The following is a 27,284-nucleotide window of genomic DNA, read 5'->3' as shown; positions in this document are numbered from 1 at the left end:
GTGTGAGTCATAAAGCCACCTCCCCCTTTTTCAGAGCAAGGCTGTGGACAGTGCTAATTGGCCAACCCTTGTCAGTTACATATGCAACCACCACCCACCACCCTGCTGCCACCTTCTCAGCTAAGTAAAGTAGTAGTGGTGGTATAGTAGTAGTAGTAGTAGTAGTAGTAGTAATTGTTGAGTAGGTTCATTTTTATGAACTTCAGTCTTGCAGAGAATTTTATTTCCAAATAACTTTTCCTCACATTTGCCTTCTGAGCGCTGCCCGCAGTACAAGGCAAATCTAGGTGGCTGCTTAGGGGCACATTTTTAAAAAGTGGGTGCCTCTTAGTGCAGCAGAAAGTAAAGACCGAATGCTGCAAATAAAACTTCTGTTTCAGTGTATCTGAAGAAGTGTGTATGCACACGAAAGCTCATACCAATAACAAACTTAGTTGGTCTCTAAGGTGCTACTGGAAGGAATTTTTTTTTTTTTTTTACTTTGGTTTCGACCATTGCAGACCAACATGGCTACCTACCTGTAACTTGTCACTTATTATAATGCATTACTAAGTTCACATTCAGTCACACCTACATAGTCATATAAATATTTGTAGCTTCTTAATATGGGTATTGTGCACACATTTTGTCTCCTTCCGGTCAAAAGATATGCAAATAGGGCTAGGGGGGAGGGGGGGAGGGAGGGGGAGGGAGGGAGAATATAATAAAATCTTGTGCTTTAGTTGAGATTCCTGCATTGCAGGGGGGGGTGGGCCAGATAACCCCCAGGGTTTTCCCAACTCTACAATTCTATGATTGTATGCTCAGATGCACTCTCTTTATTGGTTTAGCATTGTTCCACAGCACAAATACAGTTACCAGGAATGAACTGCAGGGAACTCTGGCTCACAGCAAGCCCAGCTTAGAGTGCCAGAATGCCTAAAACTATCCTGAGCCTCCAACTTTAGCAAACACTCAGCTAGGCAATTTCAGTTTATTAAAAGCTCAAACAGCCAAGCCAGGTTTTTTTCATTTGTTTGTTTTTTGCCCCGCAAGAAAAAAAGCCACATATATGAACTTACAGAGATATTTTGCACGTATGCCATCATCTACTGCAGTATACGCCTACAGACCATGCTTATTTCAGTATACGCCGCTATTTGCAGCCTGCTACATTCTATAAATAAGGACTCATTTGCCTGGGCATTTTGCTCATCACATCGCGTTCCCTCTAACAGTGAAGCGGGTGGCACCATGGTGACCAGCAAGGTGGCAAAACTGGTCTCACAAGCATGGGGGAGGAGGGTGTTCTGCATATCTGATAGAAACCCAAATATGCAAGAAAATTTTAGTTTGAATATTAAATAAAAGAGAAGCCAAAGAAACCAAGCTACTACAGCAATCATTTGCTGTTTTGGTTAGAGTGTCAGACTAGGACCTGGGAGACCCAAGTTCAAATCCCCACTCAGCCATGATGCTCACTGGGTGGACTTGAGCCTATCACTCCTAGAATCACAGAATTGTAAAGCTGGAAGGGACCATAAGCCTCATCTAGCCCCAAGTCCAACAATGCAGGATTTGTTTGCCAAACGTAGGGCTCAAACTCATGACTCTAAGAGTCTCATGACCTTTAGGTCCCCTCTAACTCTACGATGCTATGATTCTATGCTCTACTGACTGAGCTATGTTCCTTAAACTTTAAAGTATCTGGGAATGAGTGGAGCTGAGATTAGGATCAGGTTATGCACAAATGTAGGTGTGCACCCTCTGCCTTCAATTTCCCCTGAACTCTCACCCATTCTAGGCCCATGTCATGGCCCTCCGGTCTAGGCCTGGCTGGACAACGTGCTGCAGGAGAAGTGCCCCTAGCCTGAAACACCACCACTGCGTGCTACATAAGAGGTTTTAGGGCTGATTGTGCCACATGCTGCATAGCTTGTGTGGAGCCTGGTGCTGTAGCACTATAATGCAAAAAATATTCCGCCACTATACAGTGGTACCTCGGGTTAAGAACTTATTTCGTTCTGGAGGTCTGTTCTTAACTTGAAACTGTTCTTAACCTGAGGTACCACTTTAGCTAATGGGGCCTCCCACTGCCGCCACACAATTTCTGTTCTCATCCTGAAGCAAAGTTCTTAACCCGAGGTACTATTTCTGGGTTAGCGGAGTCTGTAACCCGAAGCGTCTGTAACCTGAAGCATCTGTAACCCGAGGTACCACTGTACTGCCCACAGTATGAATTGGGGAGCAGGAGAGGTAATCGGCATGGAATCATACAGATCAAAGACTGATAGCTGGCAGGTTCCTCAAAGGTCACCTGGACAAACCCGCTTCCAATACAGGAAATCTGCCACTACTGCATCCCTGCCAGGTGACCAGTCAGCTCTTGCCTCATACTGGTGTAGGAAGTTTGCTTCTGAATACCAGTTGCTGGAAACTACAGGAGGGAGAGAGTCCTGTTATGTGACAGCCCTTCAAATCTCTGGAGACGGTTATCCCATCACCTCTGAATTGCCTCTTCTCCTCATAGGACTCAGCTGCCTCAGCTGTTCCTTATAGGACTTGGTCTCCAGGTTTTGGGATGTTATCAATATGCACACATCAAATTCAGCTTTAAGTCAGGGACAGACTAAGAGAGAAAGAGCAGCAGGGGTCTGCTGCTCGGCCAACCCTGCTTCTCCAAAGCTTTACATACCTGGCTCCAGACAGGAAGTTAATTGAAGCTCTGTGTGTAAGAGAGGGGCGGAAAAATGTCTGAAGACATGTGGCTTTATTTTGGTGTGTTACTTTCCTATTCAGTCGCCTGGTATGATTGCCTGATAAAAACATTTTTGCTACGTGTGTTGTAACTGTGCTAAGTGCACTTTGGGCTACCTGCTAAATTTAAGTCTCTCTGTCCTTATTTGTGTAACAACCCAATACAACAATGATGTATGTACACAAGGAAAATTTCAAAATGCACTCACTCCCTCGTACAAATACAGTATGTATCCAGAGAAGAACATCTCACATTCACACGAAAAGTTTATGAAAATACAGGCATGAGCGAGCATGCAGTTAGGGGAGGGGGGGAGCCACGATAGAGACAACCCAAATTCACATCTGGACAGCAGGCTTGGAGTTTGGCTCAAAGAAAGCTTCTCCTCAAATCAAAATGCAGACTCCACAGAAAGTATCACTGTTCGGCAGAACAAAGAACAAAAGTACAAACTATGCAGCAAACAGCATGAAAACCCAGTTTCCTTCTCACGTGTGCCCAATGCCCAGATTTCAAGATCTCTCCCAAGGAACGTTTGTGAAGGAATAGCTGGAGACCTGGGCAGGATTCTACATTTCTCTGGCACTAAGTGTTATGCTCCTCATATGTAAAACAAAAACAAAGGGCACCTTTAACATTTTCATCATGTTATCAGTCGCACAGGGGACTGTTGGTGCTGAGCTTTAAAGCGCTAAGCAGCCTCGGCCCTGTATACCTGAAGGAGCATCTCCACTCCCATCATTCAGCCCGGACACTGGGGTCCAGCACCAAGGACCTTCTGGTGGTTCCCTCACTGAGAGAAGGGAGGTTACAGGGGACCAGGTAGAGGGCCTTCTCAGTGGTGGTGCCTACCCTGTGGAATGCCCTGCCATCAGATGTCAAGAAGATAAACAACTGTATCAAGAAGTTTTTAAGTTTGATGTTTTATAATTTGTTGGAAGCTGCCCAGTGGCTGGGACAACACAGTTAGATGGGTGGCATATAAATAATTTGTGGTGGTACATAGGAAGCTGTTTTATATTGAGTCATGCCAATTATCCATCTAGCTCAATACTGTCCTACACTGCCACCATCCCTTGATGGGAGTTGCAGTCCCAAGCATATGGAGAGCACCTGATTGGGACGTGGGTAGCGCTGTGGTCTAAACCACTGAGCCTAGGGCTTGCCAATCGGAAGGTCGGCGGCTTGAATCCCCACGACGGGGTGAGCTCCCGTTGCTTGGTCCCAGCTGCTGCCAACCTAGCAGTTTGAAAGCACGTCAAAGTGCAAGTAGATAAATAGGTACCGCTCCGGCAGGAAGGTAAACTGTGTTTCCGTGCGCTGCTCTGGTTCACCAGAAGTGGCTTAGTCATGCTGGCCACATGACCCAGAAAAACAGTCTGTGGACAAACATTGGCTCCCTTGGCCAATAAAGCGAGATGAGCACCTCAACCCCAGAGTCATTCGCGACTGGACTTAACTTTCAGGGGTCCTTTACCTTTACCTTTTTTTAATTGGGGAAGGGTGGTCTACAGCTCTCCAGGATGTCAAACAGAGGTCTTTCCCAGCCGTGCCTGGAGATGCCAGGAATAGAACCTGGAACCTTTTGCATGCAGTTACCACTGAGCTATGGTGTCCATTCCCTAATGTTAAGGGATTTGTAGCACTGGGGAAGAAAAGGTTTGGTGCACCCCCTCCCCAATACATGTGGCAGTTGGCCAATGCCCCTGATTTATCTTGGCACAGTACTTTATAATTATGCCAACAGAACCTTTGCATTCTTTCTTCTATATGTGAGTGAGAGAGTCTGTTCTCAGGAATAGAAAATTATTCTTCGTGGTCTTGTCCTTAGTCAGTATGGGGGCCACAATGGCCAAAACAGTTCTCCTACAGCATGCTTAGATGGTGCTCAAGACGCCTCCTCTGAAACCGTACTGACTACGGCAGCGAGACTGGGGCAGCGTTGAATGAGTTTATCCTCAAGCACATTGCGAGTCTGTGAACTGAAGGCTTCTGACCATCCAGATAATCCCAATTTAGGGCCAGACTTCACCAGCCCACTAACTGCTCTAAACAGCTCTGCTGGGTGGCTACTTGAGGATGCAATAGTAGCGGAGGGGCAAGCTTTCTCCAGTGCCATCACCACCACACAAGAGGCACAAGTATGTACAGTAAAGCCACAATTTATGGGCTTTTGCCAGCTTTACATGCTTGGCAAAAAATATAGAAACAAATAGAAAGGGGGCTGGAAAAGGGGTGGGCTTCCAGGAAAAAAAGACATTCGCTGTCCCACCCACCATTGCACCCAATGTGTTTTAACTATACACAATTTTGGCCTTCCCCAGAACATAACCCCAGCATAGGTTGTGGGCTTACTGTACTCTAATTTATCTTCAGTTGTGTTCGCTGTGAGCTTTCGACCACTTGCATCCCAGGCGTTGTTGAACTGGGTTCATTGACCAAAGTTCTCCAGAAAACCAGGGTGTCCTTTGGGCTCCACAGCACAGGAGAGGATACTTAGGAGTATGGGTGAAGGAGAAATTTGGTTTGGTTCAAATTCTAATGCAAAACTGCCCAACTCGCACTTCTGAAACAATATGAGAACCGAAGCACAGTGATACTTTGAAATTTGCACTTCTGTGAATTTTGTGATGCAATCTGACAACCAAATAATGTGTGCAAAAATATGTAAATGAAGAGGAAAGTGTGCCTTAAAAATGTATATATGGTGAAAATAACATAAATGCATAAATTGGTCTAATTTTGTTTGCAAAAATGCGTATTTAATATAATTTTGCACTAAAACGCTGACAAATTTTAATAAGTTTTTTTAAAAAAATGCAAACTGAACTTACGACTAGAAAAATAAGAAATCCGAAACTGTCAAGATTTGTCCAGCCTACTCAGGAAAGGTTGTTGGCTGGAGTAACATTCATGTCAACTGGAAAATTCTCAAGAGAAATAGTTTTTTACAGTATTTTTAAAAAATAAAAATAAAAATTTTAATTGTATGATTTTTCAAAACATAACGATTCTCTGTCCAGTGAAATAAAGTTACAATGCAGACTCCCGTACCTTATAAAGGAGTTCATTTATCTAACAAAAAAGCTTATGTGATAAATGCCATTTGCCGTTTTACAAGACAGTGTAACCTTGTTGCCTTGCCTTCAGTTTGTGATCCATCAAAGACCCTGGATCCTTTTTGGCAGTGCTAAAATCTGGCTGGTATCCCATTTTCTATTTGTGGCTGTGAATGCCTCTTCCTTCTCTTCCTTGATGTTTCATTAAACTGTTTCAGGCTGAGCTCAGTTTACATTCAGTGTTGGGTTTCAAAACTATACAATGGGAATCTATTAATGTTAGCCAGAAAGAAGACCCCCTGTGTCTAATGAAGTTTACTCTCAAGTAAATGCACACAGCAGTGCAGCTGCAGGCTATGCAAAATGAGATTTACTTCTGAGCCAACATGAATAGGATGGGACTGTGTGTGTGTCTGTTTGCTCAGTCATCATCCAACCACCAAATTCTAAAAGCCTGACTTAGCATAAATGCCCAGAGAGTTAAGTAAGTGTTCCCTTTGCTTGAGGAAGAAATTGTGGGCTTGGCTCTGAGCGGACAAGGCAGCCCAAGAAAAAAAATGCGCTGTTTCCAGTGTAAGCTGCAGAACAAGGAATTCCAGTTTACATTGCTGATGTCAGGGATTAATAACATTTTGTTTTTGTTTGGGGTTTTTTTTAAAAAAAAGGAACTGACAAAGTTTCCATCTCCGGTTGCAAAAGAAAGCTTGAGAAAGTATCTGCTACCACAAGGGATGCAAAGGAGCTGAGAAATTTCCTTTTTTCATTTAAAGGAGAAAGCAGTGGGGAAGAGGTGCCAAGGTGTTTTCATCATCATAAAATTTTAAGTCGCCGTAAGAAATCCCTAAAATAGTGAGGGGAAACACCTCTGGGAGTTCACATGGTTTTAAAGAAAATGAGAGAGTGGATTCACTTGTGGCATAACCAGTATGCCTCCCTTTGACCCTTCTGCTGTTGTGTGTGTGTGTGGGGGGCGTATTTTAACATTCCTCCATGGGCAAGACACATGGCTACCAGCACAGCTGCTGTCTTGCACATAATTTGCACCAGAAGTGCAAAAAAGAAAAGGCTGGCTTGTGGTGAGTTGTGTGCACACTCCTTTTCACACTGCACAACACCCCAAACTACACTTCAAAGCCAAGCTTGCTAGCAGCAAGTACTTGGTGCCAGCTTAAAAGCCACTTCCTACAAGGAAGGAAAAAGGAGGGGAAAGAAAGCTCTTCTCGAGGCGCTCTAGATTTCCCAACCTCTGGCTCTTCCACTTTTGAAGCCCCCTTTCACATTCATTGGTTTCTCTTCTTCCTTTTGTAACTCATACGTTTTGTAATGTATGAACAGCCAGGTGAGTGGCTGCGTTCTCTGTTGGTACACACTGCTAGCAGCCAATATGTGGCAGGGCTGAGCTTCATGTAGTAAGAACATGTTTTACAGAAGAAGTGTGGAACCATCAGCCCGTGGGCCATTCTGGCCCAACTAGACTTTTCTGCTGGGCCACCAGATCCTCACCCATTTTACCAGGGTGGAGTGTAGAGGCATCAGCAGTGGCAACACCTTAAACATAAAGTATTCAGGCTCCTGAACCAGTGTGTCAGCTGCAGCAGGGAGCATAGCTCCATTGTTCCCTGGGCACTTGAAAATTGCAGGTTGGAACACTTCCCCTTCCCCTTCCCCTTCCCCTTCCCCTTCCCCTTCCCCTTCCCCTTCCCCTTCTCCTTCTCCTTCTCCTTCTTCTTCTCCTAGCAACTATCTAGTCATTCCCAGGATGTGGGAAACATTGGAATGCTCAAGAAAGAGGAAAGAAGGAGAATGAGGAGGAGGAGGAGAGGCTTTCCTTGGCTATTCATAAGGGCGGGCAACATCATGGTGCAGGGCTGGGTGAAGAGACATTTAATGCTCTGCACTCAGCCCAGCACTGTGATGGTAAGGAAAATAATGCCCTCTCTACTCTTCAGGACGTGGGACGCGCTGTGGGTTAAACTACAGAGCCTAGGGCTTGCCGATCAGAAGGTCGGCGGTTCGAATCCCCGTGATGGGGTGAGCTCCCGTTGCTTGGTCCCAGTTCCTGCCAACCTAGCAGTTCGAAAGCACATCAAACTGCAAGTAGATAAATAGGGACCGCTCCAGCGGGAAAGTGCGCTGCTCTGGTTCGCCAGAAGCGGCTTAGTCATGCCGGCCACATGACCCAGAAGCTGTACGCCGGATCCCTCGGCCAGTAAAGAGAGGTGAGCACCACAACCCCAGAGTCATCCATGACTGGACCTAATGGTCAGGGATCCCTTTACCTTTACTCTTCAGGACTATTATCTGAAGAGCAGAGAGGGTGTAATTTTGCTTCCCATCTCAGTGCTGGGCTTGGCAGCAATGAGGAGGAAATTGCCCCTTTCCCTGCACAGATCACATGAGAAATCTCTGTGCACCCCACAGATGCACATGAAAGAAAAAAGAGAGGTAGAAAAACAAAGAAAAGTGAAACGTGGTGATTGTCTGGATGCAATTCAGGAGGAACAAACTATTTTCCTATGGGAGGCTCAAATTCCAGGAGAGCAAGTCATGATAGCAGGCAGGTAGTTTCATGGGAAGCACAGCTCAGATGACTGTGCGCCATTCAGTTGTTCCGAGAGCCTCCACAAGCCTGCTGGTCGCGCTTCTCCTTCACCTGCCAATCATCAGAGCAGGAGAAACAAGTCTGTGTTTAGCCCCACTTTTGCCTCAAACAGTTTCACCGTGGAAAAGCCCATCAGCCTCTGCAGCAGGGGCAAAAGCAACATTTGTGCTCTTCAGCGGCAGAGCAGGCATGAGGTTAGATTGACATCTCAGACCAAAGTAAGCAGTTCTAGCAACCCAGTCTCCTCCCGCCCCCCTTGCCGCTTTACATAAGCCAAGGGTGACTGCTAAGAGATGACCTAGAAGGAAGAAAGCTGTATAGAGCTGCCAAACCACTTCCTGTGACTGCATCTAGATATTTGTTTTAGTCGGGATCTCTCTCCCAGCCATCAAACTAGTAAGTGCCCTTCCCTAAGTTGTAATGAGAGCTGGAAGTATCAGTGCACAACTCAATCAAGGGGAGAAACTGGTTTGAGTGGAAGACTCAGGAGAGGCAAAAGAAAGTACCTCTTCAGTATGAAACTCACTTTCACAAGAAGTAAGGGGGTGACTCTCCATATGTTGTTGGACTACAACTTCCTCCAGGCTCAGCCAGCAGAGCTAATAGTCAGGGGTGATGCCAGTTCAACATCTGGAAGGTCACAGGTTCCCCACCTCTTCCTTACAGAGCCCCACATCTGGATGCTTTACTCTGAATAAGAAGAGGAAACACTCTAGCCCAGTGGTTCCCAAAGGGTGGTCCAATTGGTGGGTCTGTGGCACCATTCACATTAACAAAAACTACCGCAGAGATAAAGTAGGGGGTCCATGGCTTGGCTTTTGAGAAATAGGGGGTTTGCAGTGCTTAGCTAATTGGGAACCTCTGCTCTAGCCCCATATCAAATGTTTGCTCCTTGAAGAAACAAAATCTCAAAGGAATCCTAAAACCTTTTTTTTACAAAAAAAACAAACAAACCAGTAGTGGCCCGATCCATCTGTATTGTCCACCCTTTCCACACAGGAGGCAAAGTGAATAACTATAACAGGTAGAACGCTCCCACTTTCAAGGTTATTGCTTGGCTCCCATTGGTGGGGAGGGTCTGAACAAACGCGTTCCCCCGATAGATGGTTGCCCATCACAAATGACACCATTTCAACTCAAGGGCTCCAATTAGGGTAATTTGGAGGCTTCCAAGTCTCATGCTAGTGACATCTGACCCCCGCCTGCCCTCACAGCTACCTAGAGAGCAGATTTGGCTTTAATATTATTCCACCTCCTTGCCTTGCCGCAGAACAAAGGAATAAAAACTCCCACATCTCTTCTGCTGCTTGTTATCGTTAAGATTTAACCTACACCCTATGATCTAACTCACATCCTTCTAATGGCTCCTGTAACAATGGAGTCTTTCATTACTAGATCACACACTGCTGGCCAATGGGACATGCCTTTCAGCAAACATGAAAAGGAATTCACTTTTGCCCATTTTTGCTCCTCACAACAGACCATGCTGGTAGACCGAGCCATCTTGCAAAAGACGCAGATGACAAAGTCTGCAGTCGCTGGAGAATATACAGGATCCCATCACGCCTTTCTTCAAAATAAATAAAAGCTGCCTTCTTGTTCCTGTTTTCCTGGCTACATTGAATCGAGAACAAGGCAGCGCAACTGGAGACCCACAAAGCCATGTATGGTGGCCCACAAGGGACCAGTAAATCTTCTGTATCGGCTGCCCTTCTGAGACTGCAAAGACCCAGGGCGGGAGGAGGTGGGCGTCACACAGTAAACAATACATTTATTTATTAAGACACTTTTCTCCCTGTGTTTAGCCCCAAGGGCAGCTTACAACCATTAAAGAAATGCATTATAACAATAAGCAAACAAACAAAACAACAACGGAGAACTAAAAACCATAGCCAGCTAGAAAATACTCACATAGAAAGCTGCCTTTGGCCTATCTAGCTTACTGCTACCCACACACAAAAGGTAGCAATGTTGAGCTCTCCAGATGTAGCTGGACTACACCTCCCATCATTCCTTGCTGGCTGATGGGGCTGGGGTGTTGCTGTGTGGGTGTTGCTGTTGTTGCTGTCCAGGGACCACAACTGAAAAGACCCTGACTCTAATCCCGAGTTGAAGCAAGACCTCAGATGAAGAGCGCAGTAGGCAGGCAAATCACGTAATACCACATTTAAAATGGCTGGTGGACAAAGCTTGATTTTGTGGGTCCCTGACGGGAAAACTTGGGGAACCTACAGTTCATCCTTCAGGTTCCTCGATGAATGGGCCTGAAGCATTGCTATGGACAGCCAAACAAGAAAAACAGCAACCTAAAAGTGGCTGCATTTGGGCACCAGTTGCAATGTACACAACGACACAAATGCCATGACCATTTGTCAAATGAATTAAGCTTAGCTTGATGGACTGATCTGGGGGGGAGGGAACACATGTTCTGTATAATGTGCCTGTGTAAGAGTGGAAACACGAGAACAACGTCATGTACTCTGGCAGCCCACAACACTGAGTAACAGCAAAGTCCCTTAGTTTATTATGAATACACTTCCTTTCTGAGGCATCTGTAATGACTGTCACCACATTTATTGAATAAACACCCTAATAATGTTGCTCCAGGAGCCGCCTCGCCCGGAAAGTCTGAGATTTAGGAAACCAAATAAATCTAAACTGGGAACGTCATGTGGATGCAGATGGCAGAGGAGGGGAAGAATCCTGAGCAATTTCTCATCAAATATTAGTTTCCAAGAAGAAGGTGGGAGGAATCCTTCTACCTTCCAAAGACCCGGCAATATGTTTTGCGTCACCCAGCCCACTTTTAAGAAATGTTCTCTGCTTCTCTCTCCTATCTCCTATCTCGTCCGCTTGAAAAGCAGATTGGCACTGCCACCTCCCACGGTCTGACACATCATATGCTCGTCTGAGAAAAAGGATTGTAGGCAAAGGGTGTAGGTTTCTAGTAAGAAACACCAGCTTCTGTGCTCCCGCTTTGTCGGATCCTTCTCCCACATCCTTGTCTTACAAGTGAGAAAATTTGGGGAGAGCCCTGCTTGGGCCTAAGAGCCACCGTTACATCTTCATTACAACCTTTATTCTGAGAACTGTTGTCCGTCTCCCGTTTCCATTGATTCTGTGGCATCCTGCGGCTGGGGGCAGGGAAAGTCTTGCGGAACATGGAAGGGCCACATCCTAAGGAGCAATCTTGAAGCCTCGTGCTCACACACCCCACCTCTGAGTAACTGAAAAGTATCCTTTCTCTGTGTGCTTCAAGTTAAGAGACTTGGTGGCAAATCGTTAATCTTCCTCTCTCACACACAGCAAAACGTTTCCCTGAACTAAGCACATTGCTAGTTGGCCACTGACAGAACAAGGCACTAAAGTCCTATCCACACCAGATAATCATTCCCTGCTTTATTTCTGTAGACAATTAATCCTCCCATTCAAAAAGCACTGCAATAGACCCATCTCTAGACAAAGCAAGAATAAGGCCTTGGTTTTGGTGGGGGTTTTTTTTAAAAAAATAATAATAATAAATAAATATTACCATCTTGTCCAGTGCTCTCCAGATAGTCTGTCAGATCACAGCCGAAGACGTTTGTGGCTCCTTTCCTCTTGACTTTCGGCTTTCCTCCCTTGTTCTTCATGAGTTGGTTCCGAAAAGAGCGTTTGCCCCCCCTCCTTCTTTTCCCCCCACCCCCCTCGCTTTGCACCAGACAAGTGCAAAGCTCCCCCACTCCCTCAGACCCTCGCCGTCGCCCGTGTCCCGCTTCCGGTCAGCCACATCGAAAGTCCAGAAGAACTTCCAGCTGGACGTCTCCACATTAATCCCCACCAGATGTGAAGCTGCTGCTGCTGCTGCGGCTGCTTCTGTTGCAGAAGGGAGAGGTCAGGACAATGCGGAGATCTCCAGCAGGCAGCAGCAGAGAGATCATAGCCCAAGTTCAGGAGGCTTCTCCAAAGAGGGAGGTGGGTGGTGGTGGTGAAGGAATGCCTCCAGGGAGACTGGTAGCAATGGGGCAGATGTTAGCTCAAGTTCTCTCTTCCTTCGCTGTCAGGTCCCAGGAACCTCCAGAACCAATCCAAGCCGGCAATCGAATGTATATCAAGCTGGGTCCTTCAGGCAGTAGAGATCGCAAAATGATTCTTCCATGAACTTGTAAAAAGACAGAGGAGGAGGAGGGGAAAGAGCAAAATGACAGAGAGAAAGCCAAGTCAACTACTTTTTACACCCCTGGTGTTCCCCCCACCCCTGCAGCCACTGGACAATGTTAGGAGAAACAAGGGCTGAGTTCCCTAAGTTAGCGCCCTCACTCTCGCTCTCCCCTTTCCCCTGTTTTTACAAATCCTGGGATTATCCAGCTCAGGAAATGCTGGAAGGAAGTTAGCTGAGGAGGGGGCGGAGGATGGACTTTTTTGGCAGTGGAGAGAGAGAGAGAGAGAGAGAGAGAGAGAGAGAGAGAGATGTAGGAGTGGGGGAAGAGGCAGAGAGTGAAGGGGGCTGTTCAGAGCAGGGAGAGGCGGGGACGTCCTGCCAACTAAAAGGTAACGGGACAGCCTGAAAGGAAATAATTTCACTGAGTCGGGCCGCAGCAGCTCGGAGCTCTGACGTTTCCTGTTCCACAAATGGTCAGCTCTGAAAAAGGCCTAGGGAGGGGCTAGAGGGGGGGGGAGAAAGAGCATAACTGGTTTCAATAAATGCCCAGCTCTACTAATTGGGTTGTTGTTGTTGTTTTGCCACAGCACCGCATCTTACTTCATACTTTGGACAGAGTGCTCTTCTCTCTCCTGCGTGTGGCAGAGTAGTGTGCAAAAGGGGATCGGGCAAGCAAAAAGAGTTGTGGCACAAGCGAAGAGAAAGGTAAATGGCCAGTGCCTCCCCCAGCCGCAACACTCCTTCAGATCAGAAACCAGCCATCAGTTACCTCACAGCCTGCCCCTCCGCAGTATGGATGCAGTGTAAAAAAATTATCAGTTAGCAAGAAGCAATCTGCTACCCTCTAAAAAGTATGGATATTACTGCACAGCTTTCATCCTCACTTTTCTAAAGCATGTTCGGCACCCAAACAATAATATTATATTGTTGCACGCCAGCACAACCTCCGAGCGGTGCAAGATTCCAGGGGTTCCTGGTGCTTAACCAGGGTTTGTGTTTCCTCTGGGAATGAGGCACGGCAGAAACTGTGGTGTCTTTATGATATATGGTTTATTTACACATGAGCCTATGGTGGAGGGGTTCACAGCATCAACACCCCCAAAAGGTCTTATTTATTCCATAGCTGCAGCCTTGGATTCAAACAGAAACCAAACATTGCTCTGACTCTCTCTCTCCAGCTTGCTTTTCAGCCAGCTCACATCACTACTTACTCTCTGCTCTCAACTCTGGCTTTTTCTGTTGAGTAAGGGGGTCCCACCTACAGCAGTAGCTTGGTTCTCAAACTTAATCTGTTCTGGAAGTCCGTTTCAAAACCAAAGCGTTCCAAAACCAAGGCGCGCTTTCCCATAAAAGTAATGCAAAATGGATTAATTCGTTCCAGACTTTTAAAAGCCACCCCTAAAACAGCAATTTAACAACATGAATTTTACTATCTAATGAGTCCATTGATCCATAAAATGAAAGCAATAATCAATGTTCTGCACTATAAAATAAATAAAACAGTATTGTAGATGATAAAAATATTTAAAAAAAAAAAAAAAAACTTACCTGCATTGATGATAGCCATTGTTTGGATGGGGGGCTTTTATCCATTTTCGCAGTCACACAATCAATCAATCAATCAATCAATAGCTGAACTGGGTTTCACATAGTCATAAAAAATTAACCAAAAAAAGCCTCAAAAACAAAAATGCAAAATAAGTAGCAAAAACAAAGCGCCAAACTTAATCCGTTCGGGAAGTCCGTTTGACTTCTGAAATGTTCAAAAATCAAGGCGCAGACATTCGGCTTCCGAAAAACATTTGAAAACCGGAACACTTACTTCTGGGTTTTCGGTCTTTGAGAACCAAGGCGTTTGAGAAGCAAGGTACCACTGTCTTTGCCATCTCATGCTGAGCCCCTTAATTACCCATCACGTCACCAGGAAGCTAGCTTGACTATATCTAGGAATTAGAAGGCTTGATTACCTTTTAACACTTGCTAGATCCAGGGATCAGAGACATCTGTCATACAGCTTAACACTCACACCCCAAACTCATAACAATGCATTTCTGTATTTATTTTTTTAACTGAAGAATGCAGGAAAACATTTCAATAGGTGGGGCCAAGCATCAGAGCCTTCATTTCATAACTGTGGGCATGAAGGCAAAGAGTCTTGTCTTACAAGCTGCATTGTTTACTACTAGTCCAATTATTTTTCTATCCCATCTGTGTTTATAAATTAAAACCAAGGCAGCTTACAATGTCCAAACTACCAAGATACCAAATGCTTGAAATGTTATCATTAAGACATCCAAACCTTTTAATATATATATATATATATATATATATATATATATATATACATGTTACATGAACCGTCTTCTTATTCATCTTTGCAATCTTCATGCTCACAGACAGGTATGACTCTACAGACACATTTTCTTTTCCTGTTAATCACTCCTCAGAAGTCAGAGATAGGGTGGCAGTAAGGCACTCTGCAAACTAAACATCTGGCAACATAGAATTTTGGGGTTTCCACCATTGCTACCATCTTCCTTGGGTTTTTGGTTTTTTTGCGCAAAACATGTCAGAGTCTGGGTATTTTGAGCTTCTTAAATCAACCATGTTGGGCAATCACATGAGTCCTCGCGGACCTTATGACATACAATGTCAACACTGATGGTTGTTTCACCAAAGATGGTGAAACAGCATTCTAGTGGGAAGTCTCTCTTGTACTGTAACTGATCAGGAATAAACTTCAAAAAGGCCAGACGTCGGATTCAGACAAAAGAGCCCTAAGAAGCAGATATTGCTCCAAGCTTTTTCTTTTAAAAAAGAAATAAATAATAGCAGCCAGACAGAGACTTGCTTTTGTAAGACAGCAAATAAATCTTACTTCCCACCATGGAGAGAGAGAGAGAGAGAGAGAGAGAGATAGAGAGAGAGAGAGAGAGAGAGAGAATTGCTGCATCTTGGCAAACTAAGAAACCACCAACCATACCCATGCAATGTTTTGCTGCAGGGAGGGCTTTACAGTATTTGTATATAGTAATTGTGTTCCCAGTTGTCCAAATGCTGGTCCTTACTTAGTTAAAACAGCATCACCAAAGGACTGGAAGGGGAAATCTAAGGAGGGACAAACAGACACCAAAAGTAGCCCAATGTACATGCTCAGCAGCCACACATAATGCTGATTACTTGTGTGGATGGACATGGAATGGAATATTTGTGAAAAGGGCAGAGAAGGATGGATGGCATTCTGCAGCGTTTTGCACTGCAACATTTCGCCCCACTTGTTTGTACCTAATATTGGGGTTCTTGCTTTACTACCACGTGAAAAAAGACTGATAGCCATCTTAAAATTACAGGAGACAGGAGTTAGGTTTCATTGACAAACTGGGGGGAAGTGATGAAGAAAAGAGTAGTTCTTTTAAAGCATTAAGTTTTCCAAAGTTAAGTGCGACAGTTAATAAGGCTCTATGGAAACAGATTGCTCATGTCTCCAAATTGCTAATTTGATATGGGTGTGTGCATGTAAAATCACTAAGGGCTTGCGGGGTTGGTGGGAGCCTGAAAAGGAATGTGCACCAACAGTGGTAAACACAATAAAGAACAAACAAACTCTTGTTGAATCACATCACCATAACATTGGGATTGAAGGCTATTCCACAAGGCTAGAGCCATCTTAAGCATTTGGAAATGGCATATATATAAAAAGCTGTTTTTTAGCCCAACCAGTGCTTTTACAAACTGGGTAGTATATGGTGCAATCCTACACTATGACTGAGAGGCCGTAGAATCCAACAGAGGGCAAGAAATGTTAGGAACTGAGATATAAAAGCTAGGAGCTAAATGGCACCTTAAGCCTAGGTTATGGGCGCAGCAACAGAATGTCTAGGCGTGCTTTTTATAACAAGAATACAAAGCTGAAAATGAATGAACTGCAGCTAAAATATTACGTTCATTTTTCACATGGTCCAGTCCAGGGGTAGGCAACCTAAGGCCCGTGGGCCGGATGCAGCCCAATCGCCTTCTCAATCCGGCCCACGGACGGTACGGTAATCAGTGTGTTTTTACATGAGTAGAACGTGTCATTTTATTTAAAATGCATCTCTGGGTTATTTGCGGGGCCTGCCTGGTGTTTTTACATGAGTAGAATGTGTGCTTTTATTTAAAATGCATCTCTGGGTTATTTGTGAGGCATAGGAATTCGTTCATTCCCCCCCCCCCCAAAAAAAAATATAGTCCGGCCCACCACATGGTCTGAGGGATGGTGGACCGGCCCACAGCTGGAAAAGGTTGCTGACCCCTGGTCTAGTCCTTCCCCTGCCCACCCACCCAATATTCTTAAGAGGGTCTCTTCTGCAGTCTTCAGAGAGTAGCTGGAAGTGGAGAAGCAGAAAAAAGGTCCTCCTTTCCTGTCACTCTGCAGTTTTAATCTGAAATCTTAGGCGCAGTACTGTGCCCAGAACTCAGAGACTGTTTGCACTAATGAAATTCCCTGTCGCAAAATGTGCCTAGAACAATGGGAGTTTCGAACCCTGAGTGTGAGATACGCTGGATACACTTGCCTTCTGTATACCATTTTCTGGTTGTGTGTCTTCCCGCTCCCTTCCTGAGGTGAACAGGGCACACACAGAATGCAGTAGCTTTTCTACAGGCGAAGTGGTGATGTTTTGCCACCCAGTGTATAGAACTGGAGTAGAAGATTGCTCTGTAAAACTACACTCATAAAACACTCACTAGGGAGCAATCCCTCTCAAATACAGAGGAACTTACTGTCCTGATGTTGCTTGCAAGGTTTTGCAGTTGTTGGCAATCAGCTGATCACCGGCATTTTGTGCCTTTGTCCGCAACAGTTTCATTTCATGCCACACAGACAAAGGAAAACAGATCACCTGACATCACAGTGACATCAGGGGCTTGGCCCCGCCCACCTGCCAAACCAGATCATCAAGAGTTCCGAAAGCTGGTTTGTCAATGTATCAGCATAGTGGTCAAATATCTGACCTGAAAGGTCAAAAGGTTTGATCCAAATCAAGTTAGTCCCACTTGATACCACTGAAATCAGTGTAAAATTACTCACAACTAATGTATGTCACACTAAAAATGATGGGACCTAAAGTACAATTACCGGTAACTTGGCAAATGATGTCTGCCTCTGAATAAAGCTAATAATCACCAGTATCGCCTCTGTTTTCAAACCAGCCTAAGGTCCAATTTGTGGATAAGAAAGTGTTTTGTTTTGTTTTCAGGTGGCACAAAAAAACCCTCAAGCCAGTTAAATAAGCATATCTCGGATGCCCTTCACATTCATAAACAGCTGAGAGAATGCCTACTTTTATCAAAAGGCTAAATTAACTCATGAATGTCAAATGCCAAGGGTCTTTTGTATGGACCATGGAACTACCCATGAACCAGAATTTATTATTGCTATTGTTATTGTTATTATGTATTTATTTACGCCCCGCCTTTTTTCCTGACAGAGAGTCAAGGATGCTTGCAGATAAAAATAAGAACAGCTTCAAACATAGGAAAAAACAATTAAACATTGATAGAATTAAAAGTGTGTATACATTAAAATATATATATTAACAACACACAAATAATTACAGTAAAAAGAGCACAGTGCCAGTCATCTCATTAAAAGCAGTCAGTCCCCAAAAGCTGCTCAGAGTGGCTGGGACAAACTAGTAAGATATGTGGGGTAGAAATAGCAAAATTATCATTATGGAATGAGACATCCCTATTTTCATAGGATAAATGTTGGAGGCTTTGGATCAGTAACTTGCTAAGGTAGAAGCCAAGACTATGGGCTGCAATGCTGCAGTTTGGAGTGAATTAATCGTAGGAACACAACCTGGCACCAAGCTACCCTAATAATTGCTGAGTTGCTAGATCATGTGACTGAGCTGAGCAGAGTTTGGAATGAGTAAGTCCCACTCTCGCCATGCCCCCTTTTGGGGGACTGAATGGAGGACTTACACCAGTGTCGCTATGGCTGAGATGGCATTTCCACAAAAGAGTGCAAAAAAAAAAAAAAGTTGGGCATATCCACACCACACCCCCTAATAATTGCAGCAGTCTGACCCAATAAGCCAATCTGCCAGCCTAGGTATCTACAGGGAAGCAGGCCTGATGATCTGTTTTGAACAAAACTGAGCAAAATTTGGCATCTGACTTTCCCCTCTGGAGCCTAGGGAAGGCACTCTCCCAAACCTATTTTGGGGCAGCGTCATCCTCCTTTCCCCTGTCGTTTTTCCTTTACAGCATGAAGCATTCGATGTTTACTCATATCCATCTATGACTTGTTAAGTCTTCACCTACCTCCCAGGCTGAGGAAAAGAAGTGGGAGGGGCCAGGCTACAGGAAAAAGAAGAGAGAACTCCCCTAAATATAGCTCTGCTGCGAGGATTGTTTTCCTGTCACACACACAGTTCATTGTTAGACCCTTCCACATGACCTCCCTCTTTCAACCTCGCCCCCAACTTTCTTTTCCGCCTATACACACTCACACACCCCTACACACCTTATTCAGTTTCCTGTCAACTCCCGAATCACATTACAGCTTCTACCACAGGATGACAAGTGTGAGTAAATTAAAATCGGCATTGTCTGTGGGTTCTCAAACGCATCCTAGGTAAAGGTAAAGGGGAGCCCTGACCATTAGGTCCAGTCGTGTCCGACTCTGGGGTTGCGGCGCTCATCTCGCTCTATAGGCCAAGGGAGCCGGCGTTTGTCCGCAGACAGCTTCTGGGTCATGTGGCCAGCATGACAAAGCCGCTTCTGGCGAACCAGAGCAGTGCACGGAAACGCCGTTTACCTTCCCACTGGAGCAGTCCCTATTTATCTACTTGCTCTTTAATGTGCTTTCAAACTGCTAGGTGGGCAGGAGCTGGTACCGAGCAATGGGAGCTCACCCCGTCGCGGGGATTCGAACCGCCAACCTTCTGATCAGCAAGCCCTAGACTCTGTGGTTTAACCCACAGTGCCACCTGGGTCCTTAAAACGCCTCCTACATCTAGGCAACTTTACTTCCTACAAACTAAAGGAATATTTGGGATTGGGGAAATATCTGTCGCACACAAAAGACAAAGAACGACTTATCTTCAGTAACTCTGCAATTTACAAGGGGACCTCACCTAAAGCCAAAATCGCATATAGCCAAAACACATTTGGTTCAATGGCGGGTGGGGTTGTCAACGTCTTTGTTTACGGGATGCTTTCCCCCCCTTTTAGTTATTCTCCCCCCCCCCGTTATTTTGCCAAGCACGTAAAACTGAATGCACACAAGTTAAATGCAAATAAGTTGTGGGCTTACTGTATAAAATCCAAGTGAAAGTCAACAACAGGTGAAATATTGCCATTCCCAGTAGCAACAAAGCAGTTTAGGGACAAAGCAGTTTTCTGCTATAAGGCTTACGTAATGGAATCTTCTTAAACTGGCCACATCACAGTTCAAGGTTAAACGGCTCATAGTGGAGGATATGACATCGAAGGCCATCTTCTAGTCCAAACCCACACCAGTGAAGGGACCACACTGTGTACACACCGTACATTTAAACCACATTCTGAACAAATTCCCCCATTCCAAAGAATTCTGGTTACTGTAGCTTGTCAAGGGTTGCTGGGACTTGTAACTCTGTGAGGGGTGAACCTACCCGTCAGAAACCCTCTCAGTGGTTTACAAATAACATTCTAAAGATCCTCCTAATGCTTAGTCTAAGCAACTGTCTGCCATGTGCATTCCTTTGGCTGGGGAGCATCCTTGACAGATACCGGGAGGGGACTGAAGCCTGTGTTTTCCACAATCAAGCCCAAGTCTCTAGCTGAGGGGCAGCCCGATGTTGCAGGGCACCAACTCCCATCGGCTTCAGCGAGCATCACCACTGTTGTAGTTCAGCAGCAGCTGAAGGGCTACCCCTGCTCGAGCTAATATGCCACACTGTCTCTCACTTAAGGAATTGCTTCTATTTTCTCTGTGTTGTTGATTAATTCCACCTATGCCTCTAGCTTTACGCAAATGCTTAGGCTTTCAATAAAATGGGCGGTGTGTGCTTTGCACAGTCCAAGTATCTATACCGTGCTGGGGTGGATTTTTTAAAAACCAGATACAATTTATAACAAGTGCAGTGATTTTAATCCAAATGTGCACCCTCAAACCCTTTTCATGTTCCAAATTAGCACAACAATAAAGATTTTAGAGACGCACAACAGTTTCTAAACACCCCTCTTATGACTTTATAAAGGCTGTTAATTCCTTTTCACCCCAATTGCTCCCTCTTTGCCTCAGTAAGGCAGCCGCATTAGTCCTTTGGGGGAAATCACCAGACTGATTGTGGCTTTTTTATTTTTCGCTTTCCAGTTTTATTCTGAATGCAGCTTGCGATTTTTGAAAGATCTGAAACGCACCCATCTTTTACATGCAACTTTTCATAGCCATTTCAGCCGATGCTCATGTCTAAACTGGCAATTCAGTGTCCAATTCAGATTCACCTGTGATCCTCCTCTCCATGATTCCAAGCATTTGCCTGCTCACGCTCAGCCATCGTTCGGCTTAGTGATGTGTGCGAACCTGGCCTGTGCGTATCACCAGGGCATCAAACTACAGGGAACAAATAGGGATAAACAATGTTAAGCAAATGCAAAACTACACTTAAGAATCCATTAAAAAAAAGTTCTTATAACAACAAAAATTAAAAAGCAAACGAGCTACCTATAATCCACTCAGCAGTAAATATACACAAATTGCTGCATGGAAAGCAAACAGCCATGGGCAGCCCTCTAAGGCAAATCAATATGAGTAACTTCCTTCATAACACACTCTCATGTCTAATGTTTCGGCTGCCTTAGTCTTCCTCAGTGGTCCACTGTAGTTTTAATAACCCTCGTGAAAAAAGTGTTACTGTGCCTTCAAAGCATGAAAGCAGAGGCAGTTGAAGTTGTTTTTAAGTGATGCATGTAAGCAGGCTCACTTCTCCTTGCAGGAACAGGCATTTCAATCCTTTAACAGTATGCAACATTTCTCCAATGAAAACAGGGGCGTCCCATTCCACAATGATATTTTTACTATTTATACACCGCACATCTTACTGGGTTGCACCAGTCACTCTGGGCAGCTTCCAACATATAAAAAAAACTTAATAGAACATTAAAAAAAATCTTCTCTACACAGAATTGCCTTCAGACAGCTCTATAACCTCCAACATTTCTCCAATGAAAATAGGGACATCCTGAGGAAAAGTGGGACATTCCGGGGTCGAATCAGAAACTGGGACAGCTTCTCTAAATCAGCGACATCCCTGGAAAATAGGGACACTTGGAGGGTTTGGAACAGTGAAGAGTAAGCTACACAGAGGTAGCCATCATGGTGCCCTCTGGTTGGGGATGGACTACAACTCCCAGCATCCTTTGCAATTGGCCATGCTGGGTAGGGCTGATGGAAATTGTACTTTAGAAACATCTGGAGGGCACCGTGTTGGCCACCTTGAGGTTCTACATAAGATGACTATCTGTTTCTCCTTCCTGGCTGAGGCCCCTCCCTTCCCTATCAAAGCCCAGGTGCTCAGTAACAGGAAGGGATACCTCTGTTGAAATGAGTCAACAGTGTGATGCAGCAGCTAAAAAAGCCAATGCAATTCTGGGCTGCATCAATAGAAGTATAGCATCTAGATAAAGGGAAGTAATAGTACCACTGTATTCCGCTCTGGTCAGACCTCACCTGGAATACTGTGTCCAGTTCTGGGCACCACAGTTCAAGGATACTGACAAGCTGGAACGTGTCCAGAGGAGGGCAACCAAAATGGTCAAAGGCCTGGAAACTATGCCTTATGAGGAACGGCTTAGGGAGCTGGGTATGTTTAGCCTGGAGAAGAGAAGGTTAAGGGGGGATATGATAGCCATGTTCAAATATATAAAAGGATATCATATAGAGGAGGGTGAAAGGTTGTTTTCTGCTGCTCCAGAGAAGCGGACACGGGGCAATGGATTCAAACTACAAGAAAGAAGATTCCACCTAAACATTAGGAAGAACTTCCTGACAGTAAGAGCTGTTCGACAGTGGAATTTGCTACCAAGGAGTGTGGTGGAGTCTCCTTCTTTGGAGGTCTTTAAGCGGAGGCTTGACAGCCATCTGTCAGGAATGCTTTGATGGTGTTTCCTGCTTGGCAGGGGGTTGGACTGGATGGCCCTTGTGGTCTCTTCCAACTCTATGATTCTATGATTCTCTGCGTTCAAGGTGCATTCCCGTCTTCTCCAGCTGAAACCATTTTCCTGTTTCCCAGAATGGTATCAAGTTTGGGGTGAAAGCCTCCAGCTGATTTCTTGCACACAAGGAGGGCTGAAGCACTCCCGTTTTATTCTGTGGGGAATGTCACCACAATAAACTGCTTGGATCGTGACAAAACAAAATAAATCCACAGGCAGGGCTAAATGTGCCTCAGCTTGGCCGCCCATTAAGTTTTTGAGAGACATAGAACAGGTTTGCCACCCCTGGGTGGATCATTTCACTCTTCTTCCTGCCTTGGTCATCATACAAAATATTAGCCCTTCCCCCTACATCACAACAGGGCTGTAGTTCAGTGGTAGAGAACATACTTTGCATACCAAAAATACCCAAGGTTCAATCCTTGGTATCTCCAGGTAGGACTAAGGAAGCTGCTGTCAATCTCTACCAATCTACTCTCAAGTATGATGGGCAGAGCAATACAAACTATGGGCAGCTGGTATAATGTATTGCTGAGGTAAATTATCCTAGTGTAACGCACCCCTATTCCAGCTAAACTGGCCTAAGTCTGAGCCTTTAAAACAGAGCTTGATTTGCTCCACCCTTTCGGCCAGTGCAACTTCTGCTGAGTTGCTAGATCATGTGACTGAGCTGAGCAGAGTTTGGAATGAGTAAGTCCCACTCTCGCCATGCCCCATTTGGGGGGACTGAATGGAGGACTTGCACCAGTGTATCTATGGCTGAGGTGGCATTTCCACAAAAGAGTGCCAAAAAAAAAAATTAGTTGGGCATATCCACACCACACCTTTAAAGAACACCCAATGCACATATAAACCACATGACATGCCCCAAAGAATCCTGGGAACTGTAGTTTAAGAATACTGTTGGTTGCAGATCTGTGTGTGGGAAACAACAGTTCCCAGGATTCTTCGGGGGCAAGGCATGTGCTTTAAATGTGCACTGGGTGGTACTTTAAATGTGCGGTGTGGATCTACCCTCTACATCATGTGTTGCTCTTGCCTTTCTTCACAGTCAACCTCTACAAGATAGCTGGGCTGGGTTTGCAGCTGTTTGGGGCTCTGCTTGAGTCTGCTTCAGAGCTTCCTTTAAAAAAAAAAAAAAGCAGTGGGGTTTTATCTGTGGAGGAAGCTGCAGCCGAGAAGCTTGGCTCCCTGAAGCTGCCTCTCTATTTTTAGTCCCTCGTATGTGCCCACCCAATGCTGTTCCCCTTGTTTGTTTCCTACCAAACAATGAGACCTGAAAGAATTGCTTGGAAAACAGCCAGCCTTGATGGCGGAGCTGTCAGCTGCCAAACCTCGGACAGCTTTCTGCAACCCCCAAGGTAGTATGAAATAGGATTGAAATGTTAAGTATGCTCTTCTGTTCCACTTGGAACAGTTTTCGGACCGTAATGGCTATGTCTGTTTTTATAACTGTATGCTGTGCTGTTGTAACCCGTCTTGGGACTTCATGGGGGCAAGACCACTGACAGAACTTCCACAGCACTTCATGTCCCCTCAAACACACGTGTTTTTCTGTGAAAGATACTCACTCAGGCCATTTGAAACTCTCTTCTCGGAAATACTGCTGAAGAAAGGAAGAAGAATCGGTACAGAAACAGGAGGCAGTGGGTAGGAATTCCCTCCACACACAAAAAAATAATAATTGCGTGTTCAGACCTTTTAACCTCACCCCAAATAAATTCAGACATGACTCAAATTTTGGTTTGGTTTTTGGCAGAATTTAGGCCACAACTTTATTGATTACAGCAATTGAGTGGTTGCATAGGCTCTGGTTCAACTAGCTCCCTGCTCCGCAGATAGCGCTGACCCAGGGTTCCAGCATAGGTCAGACAAGGGTGAACACCTGGATAAGCGGAAAGCCGGGGACATGCTCTATCCGCCACCCAAATGTCCCCCTGGACTCAGGCACGGGCAGAACCCCCTCTCAGGGGTTGACCAAACCATTGAGTCCCTGGATTCCTTTAACAGAATACCCTTCACATAGGGATGGCGAGAGGTTCTCCCATCCCTATCACCTGAACCAGAGCCTATCTGCAACCTTACAAGTTGTGACGATTTGCTACACGGCAGGGAAAACCCAAATGGGTACAGCCAATCAGCCAAGTAGGGGGAATTCCTGACGTGCCCCTGTCCCAATGACAGACGACACACAACAGCATAGCAAGGTCAAGCGCACAAGCCCTAAAAGTAGGGAGAGGTGGGTGGGTGTCCCGAATGCACGCACCGAAAGAGGAAGCTCTGGGTCACATGCATGGGTATTTATAGGTCCCTCGATCCGTTTAGCTTGCGTCCCATTGGTCAGATTGAACCCTGCATTGAGGGACCTACTGGTTGGGTGTTGTTGCTGTCAATCACTCCCACCCACAACACAGGGGTTTGGTTGCCAGGTCTCACCGGAATACGTGCCCTCTTTAAGGGAAGACTCGATTAATTGAGAGTCTTCCCTTTCTTTTAATCTGGTCTAGAATACCACATTTAAGAGCACGGAAGAAGTCTGAAAGTCTGACTCTCTTCTTCAGTACACCCAAGCCTTGAATCATGTCTATGTCTGTGGCGGACCTCAAGTTCAGTGCTGTTATGAATAGCTGCTTTTCAATGCCCAGCTAAGCACTGTGCAGACACTGCACACTTTTGCCTGTGCCAGAGTGCCTCCTCACCTTTTCCTGATTCAGTGCTTCCAGTGTCTGAACTTTTCTTGTTTTAATATACATTTTTATTAGTTTTTACATATATTTTCCAAACAGAACATCTCATCTCATCTTATACAACATTCTGGCTATTTTAGCCTGAGACTTCCATCAACCGCATCTAATGATTTTCAAACCTCATCTCTTAATCTTACATTTCTTATCCTAACTGTTACTTTTAATAATCCATCACTTAAAATCAATTCTCAAAAATCTTTTCTGCAATATTTCATATAGTTCTCCTTACGAAACTTCTTGTAGTCCTACAAGTGTAGTCCGTTGGTTACAATTGTCTTTCAGATAACTCGTATATTTACTCCCATCTTTCAAGAATTTCTGGTCCCGCTGGTTTCGAATTCTCCCTGTCATCTTATCCAATTCTGCGTAGTCCATCAATTTCATCTGCCATTCCTCTTTCGTCGGTAGCTCTTCCTGCTTCCATTTCTGTGCCAATAATACTCTTACTGCAGTCAGTGTCTGAACTTTTCAAGCTGTCCTTGGGTGGGTCTCAAGAGACAATGTATAGAGCACAATAGTGATGACTTACAAAAAAACAAAACAAAAAAACACCCCTCAACTCCCCCCCCCCCAAAATACCCTGGGAGAAAAGCAAACATCTTAGCAAAACACTAATACACATAAGAAATCAGGTGATAACAATAAGCCATGATTGGCTCCTGACATCCTAAGGCTGAGGGGGGGTGCAGGGATGGGACAAATAGGTTTGTTATTTTTCCCTAGCTTCAGTTCTGAGCTTTCTTGTTGCTTTTCTGGATATTATTTTAGAGCCAAGTAAAGAAAATGTGATAGAGACAGGAAGCTGCCTCATATCATGTCATATGACCCTGAGACCAAGAGGAGATTTGATAGCCATCTTCAAATACCTCAAGGGCTGTCACATGGAAGATGGAGCAAGCTTATTTTCTCCTGCTGCGGAGGGTAGGGCTTATTTCATACTGATGTCTGCAGGGTTTCTATTAACTAACATGGTTAACTTTATATACAGAATGTGATGGATCTGACCCGGCTGGGTTTTGTCCATATCAGACCTCTTGCACTGAGTGCCCGCTTATGTCTGAGTCACTTTCGTATTGCTAAGCCAACTAATTACCGGTATATAAAAACCAGCTAAAATATATATGGCGTAATATGTATACTCAATGTATAATACATAGCTGTATTAAAGAGTACTGCTTTATTTCAGCTTCATAAGTAATGAAGCATTCATGCACAGGTTTTTTTTATACAGTTCTGTGCATTATTCTATGTATCTATTTATGTGCTGGCTACTTTAGAAAACCTGGAATGGATATGCATAAAATATACATATAATAAGAATTATTCAGATTTGGAGAGTCCTTTTGCATCTTATATTGTTTTGTTTGCATTTCTTTCGCCCAGGTTTGTGTAAAGGTAAAAGTAAAGGAACCCCTGACCATTGGGTCCAGTCGTGTCCGACTCTGGGGTTGCGGTGCTCATCTCGCGTTACTGGCCAAGGGAGCCGGCGTACAACTTCCGGGTCATGTGGCCAGCATGACTAAGACATTTCTGGTGAACCAGAGCAGCACACGGAAACGCCGTTTACCTTCCCACCTATTTATCTACTTGCACTTTGACGTGCTTTCGAACTGCTAGGTGGGCAGGAGCTGGGACCGAGCAACAGGAGCTCACCCCATCGCAGGGATTCGAACTGCCGACCTTCTGATCAGCAAGCCCTAGGCTCTGTGGTTTAACCCACAGTGCCACCCACATCCCTCAAGTTTGTGTACCTTCTGCTAATTTGGCAACACGTCAGAAGCTTACTTGCCCCTTTTCTTGCCTCTGCCAA

At 44.9% G+C, this 27,284-nt stretch overlaps 1 protein-coding gene across 1 annotated transcript in view; it reads right to left on the bottom strand.

Annotated features, from left to right (window-relative positions):
- Window positions 1-12,051, bottom strand: part of ARHGAP31 (Rho GTPase activating protein 31) — an 85,055-nt gene extending 73,004 nt beyond the window's left edge. Inside the window, exon 1 of the mRNA XM_033146528.1 lies at window positions 11,931-12,051. Within this exon, the coding sequence (XP_033002419.1) occupies window positions 11,931-12,030 (100 nt within the window). The 5' untranslated portion in view covers window positions 12,031-12,051. The remainder of the gene's footprint in view (window positions 1-11,930) is intronic.
- Window positions 12,052-27,284: the final 15,233 nt, after the last annotated feature.

This window comes from Lacerta agilis, chromosome 4 (genome assembly GCF_009819535.1).
Source record: "Lacerta agilis isolate rLacAgi1 chromosome 4, rLacAgi1.pri, whole genome shotgun sequence".
Classification (NCBI taxonomy): domain Eukaryota; kingdom Metazoa; phylum Chordata; class Lepidosauria; order Squamata; family Lacertidae; genus Lacerta; species Lacerta agilis.
The sequence above is the reverse complement of the archived record's forward strand: the minus strand, read 5'-3'. Positions and strand labels throughout refer to the sequence as shown.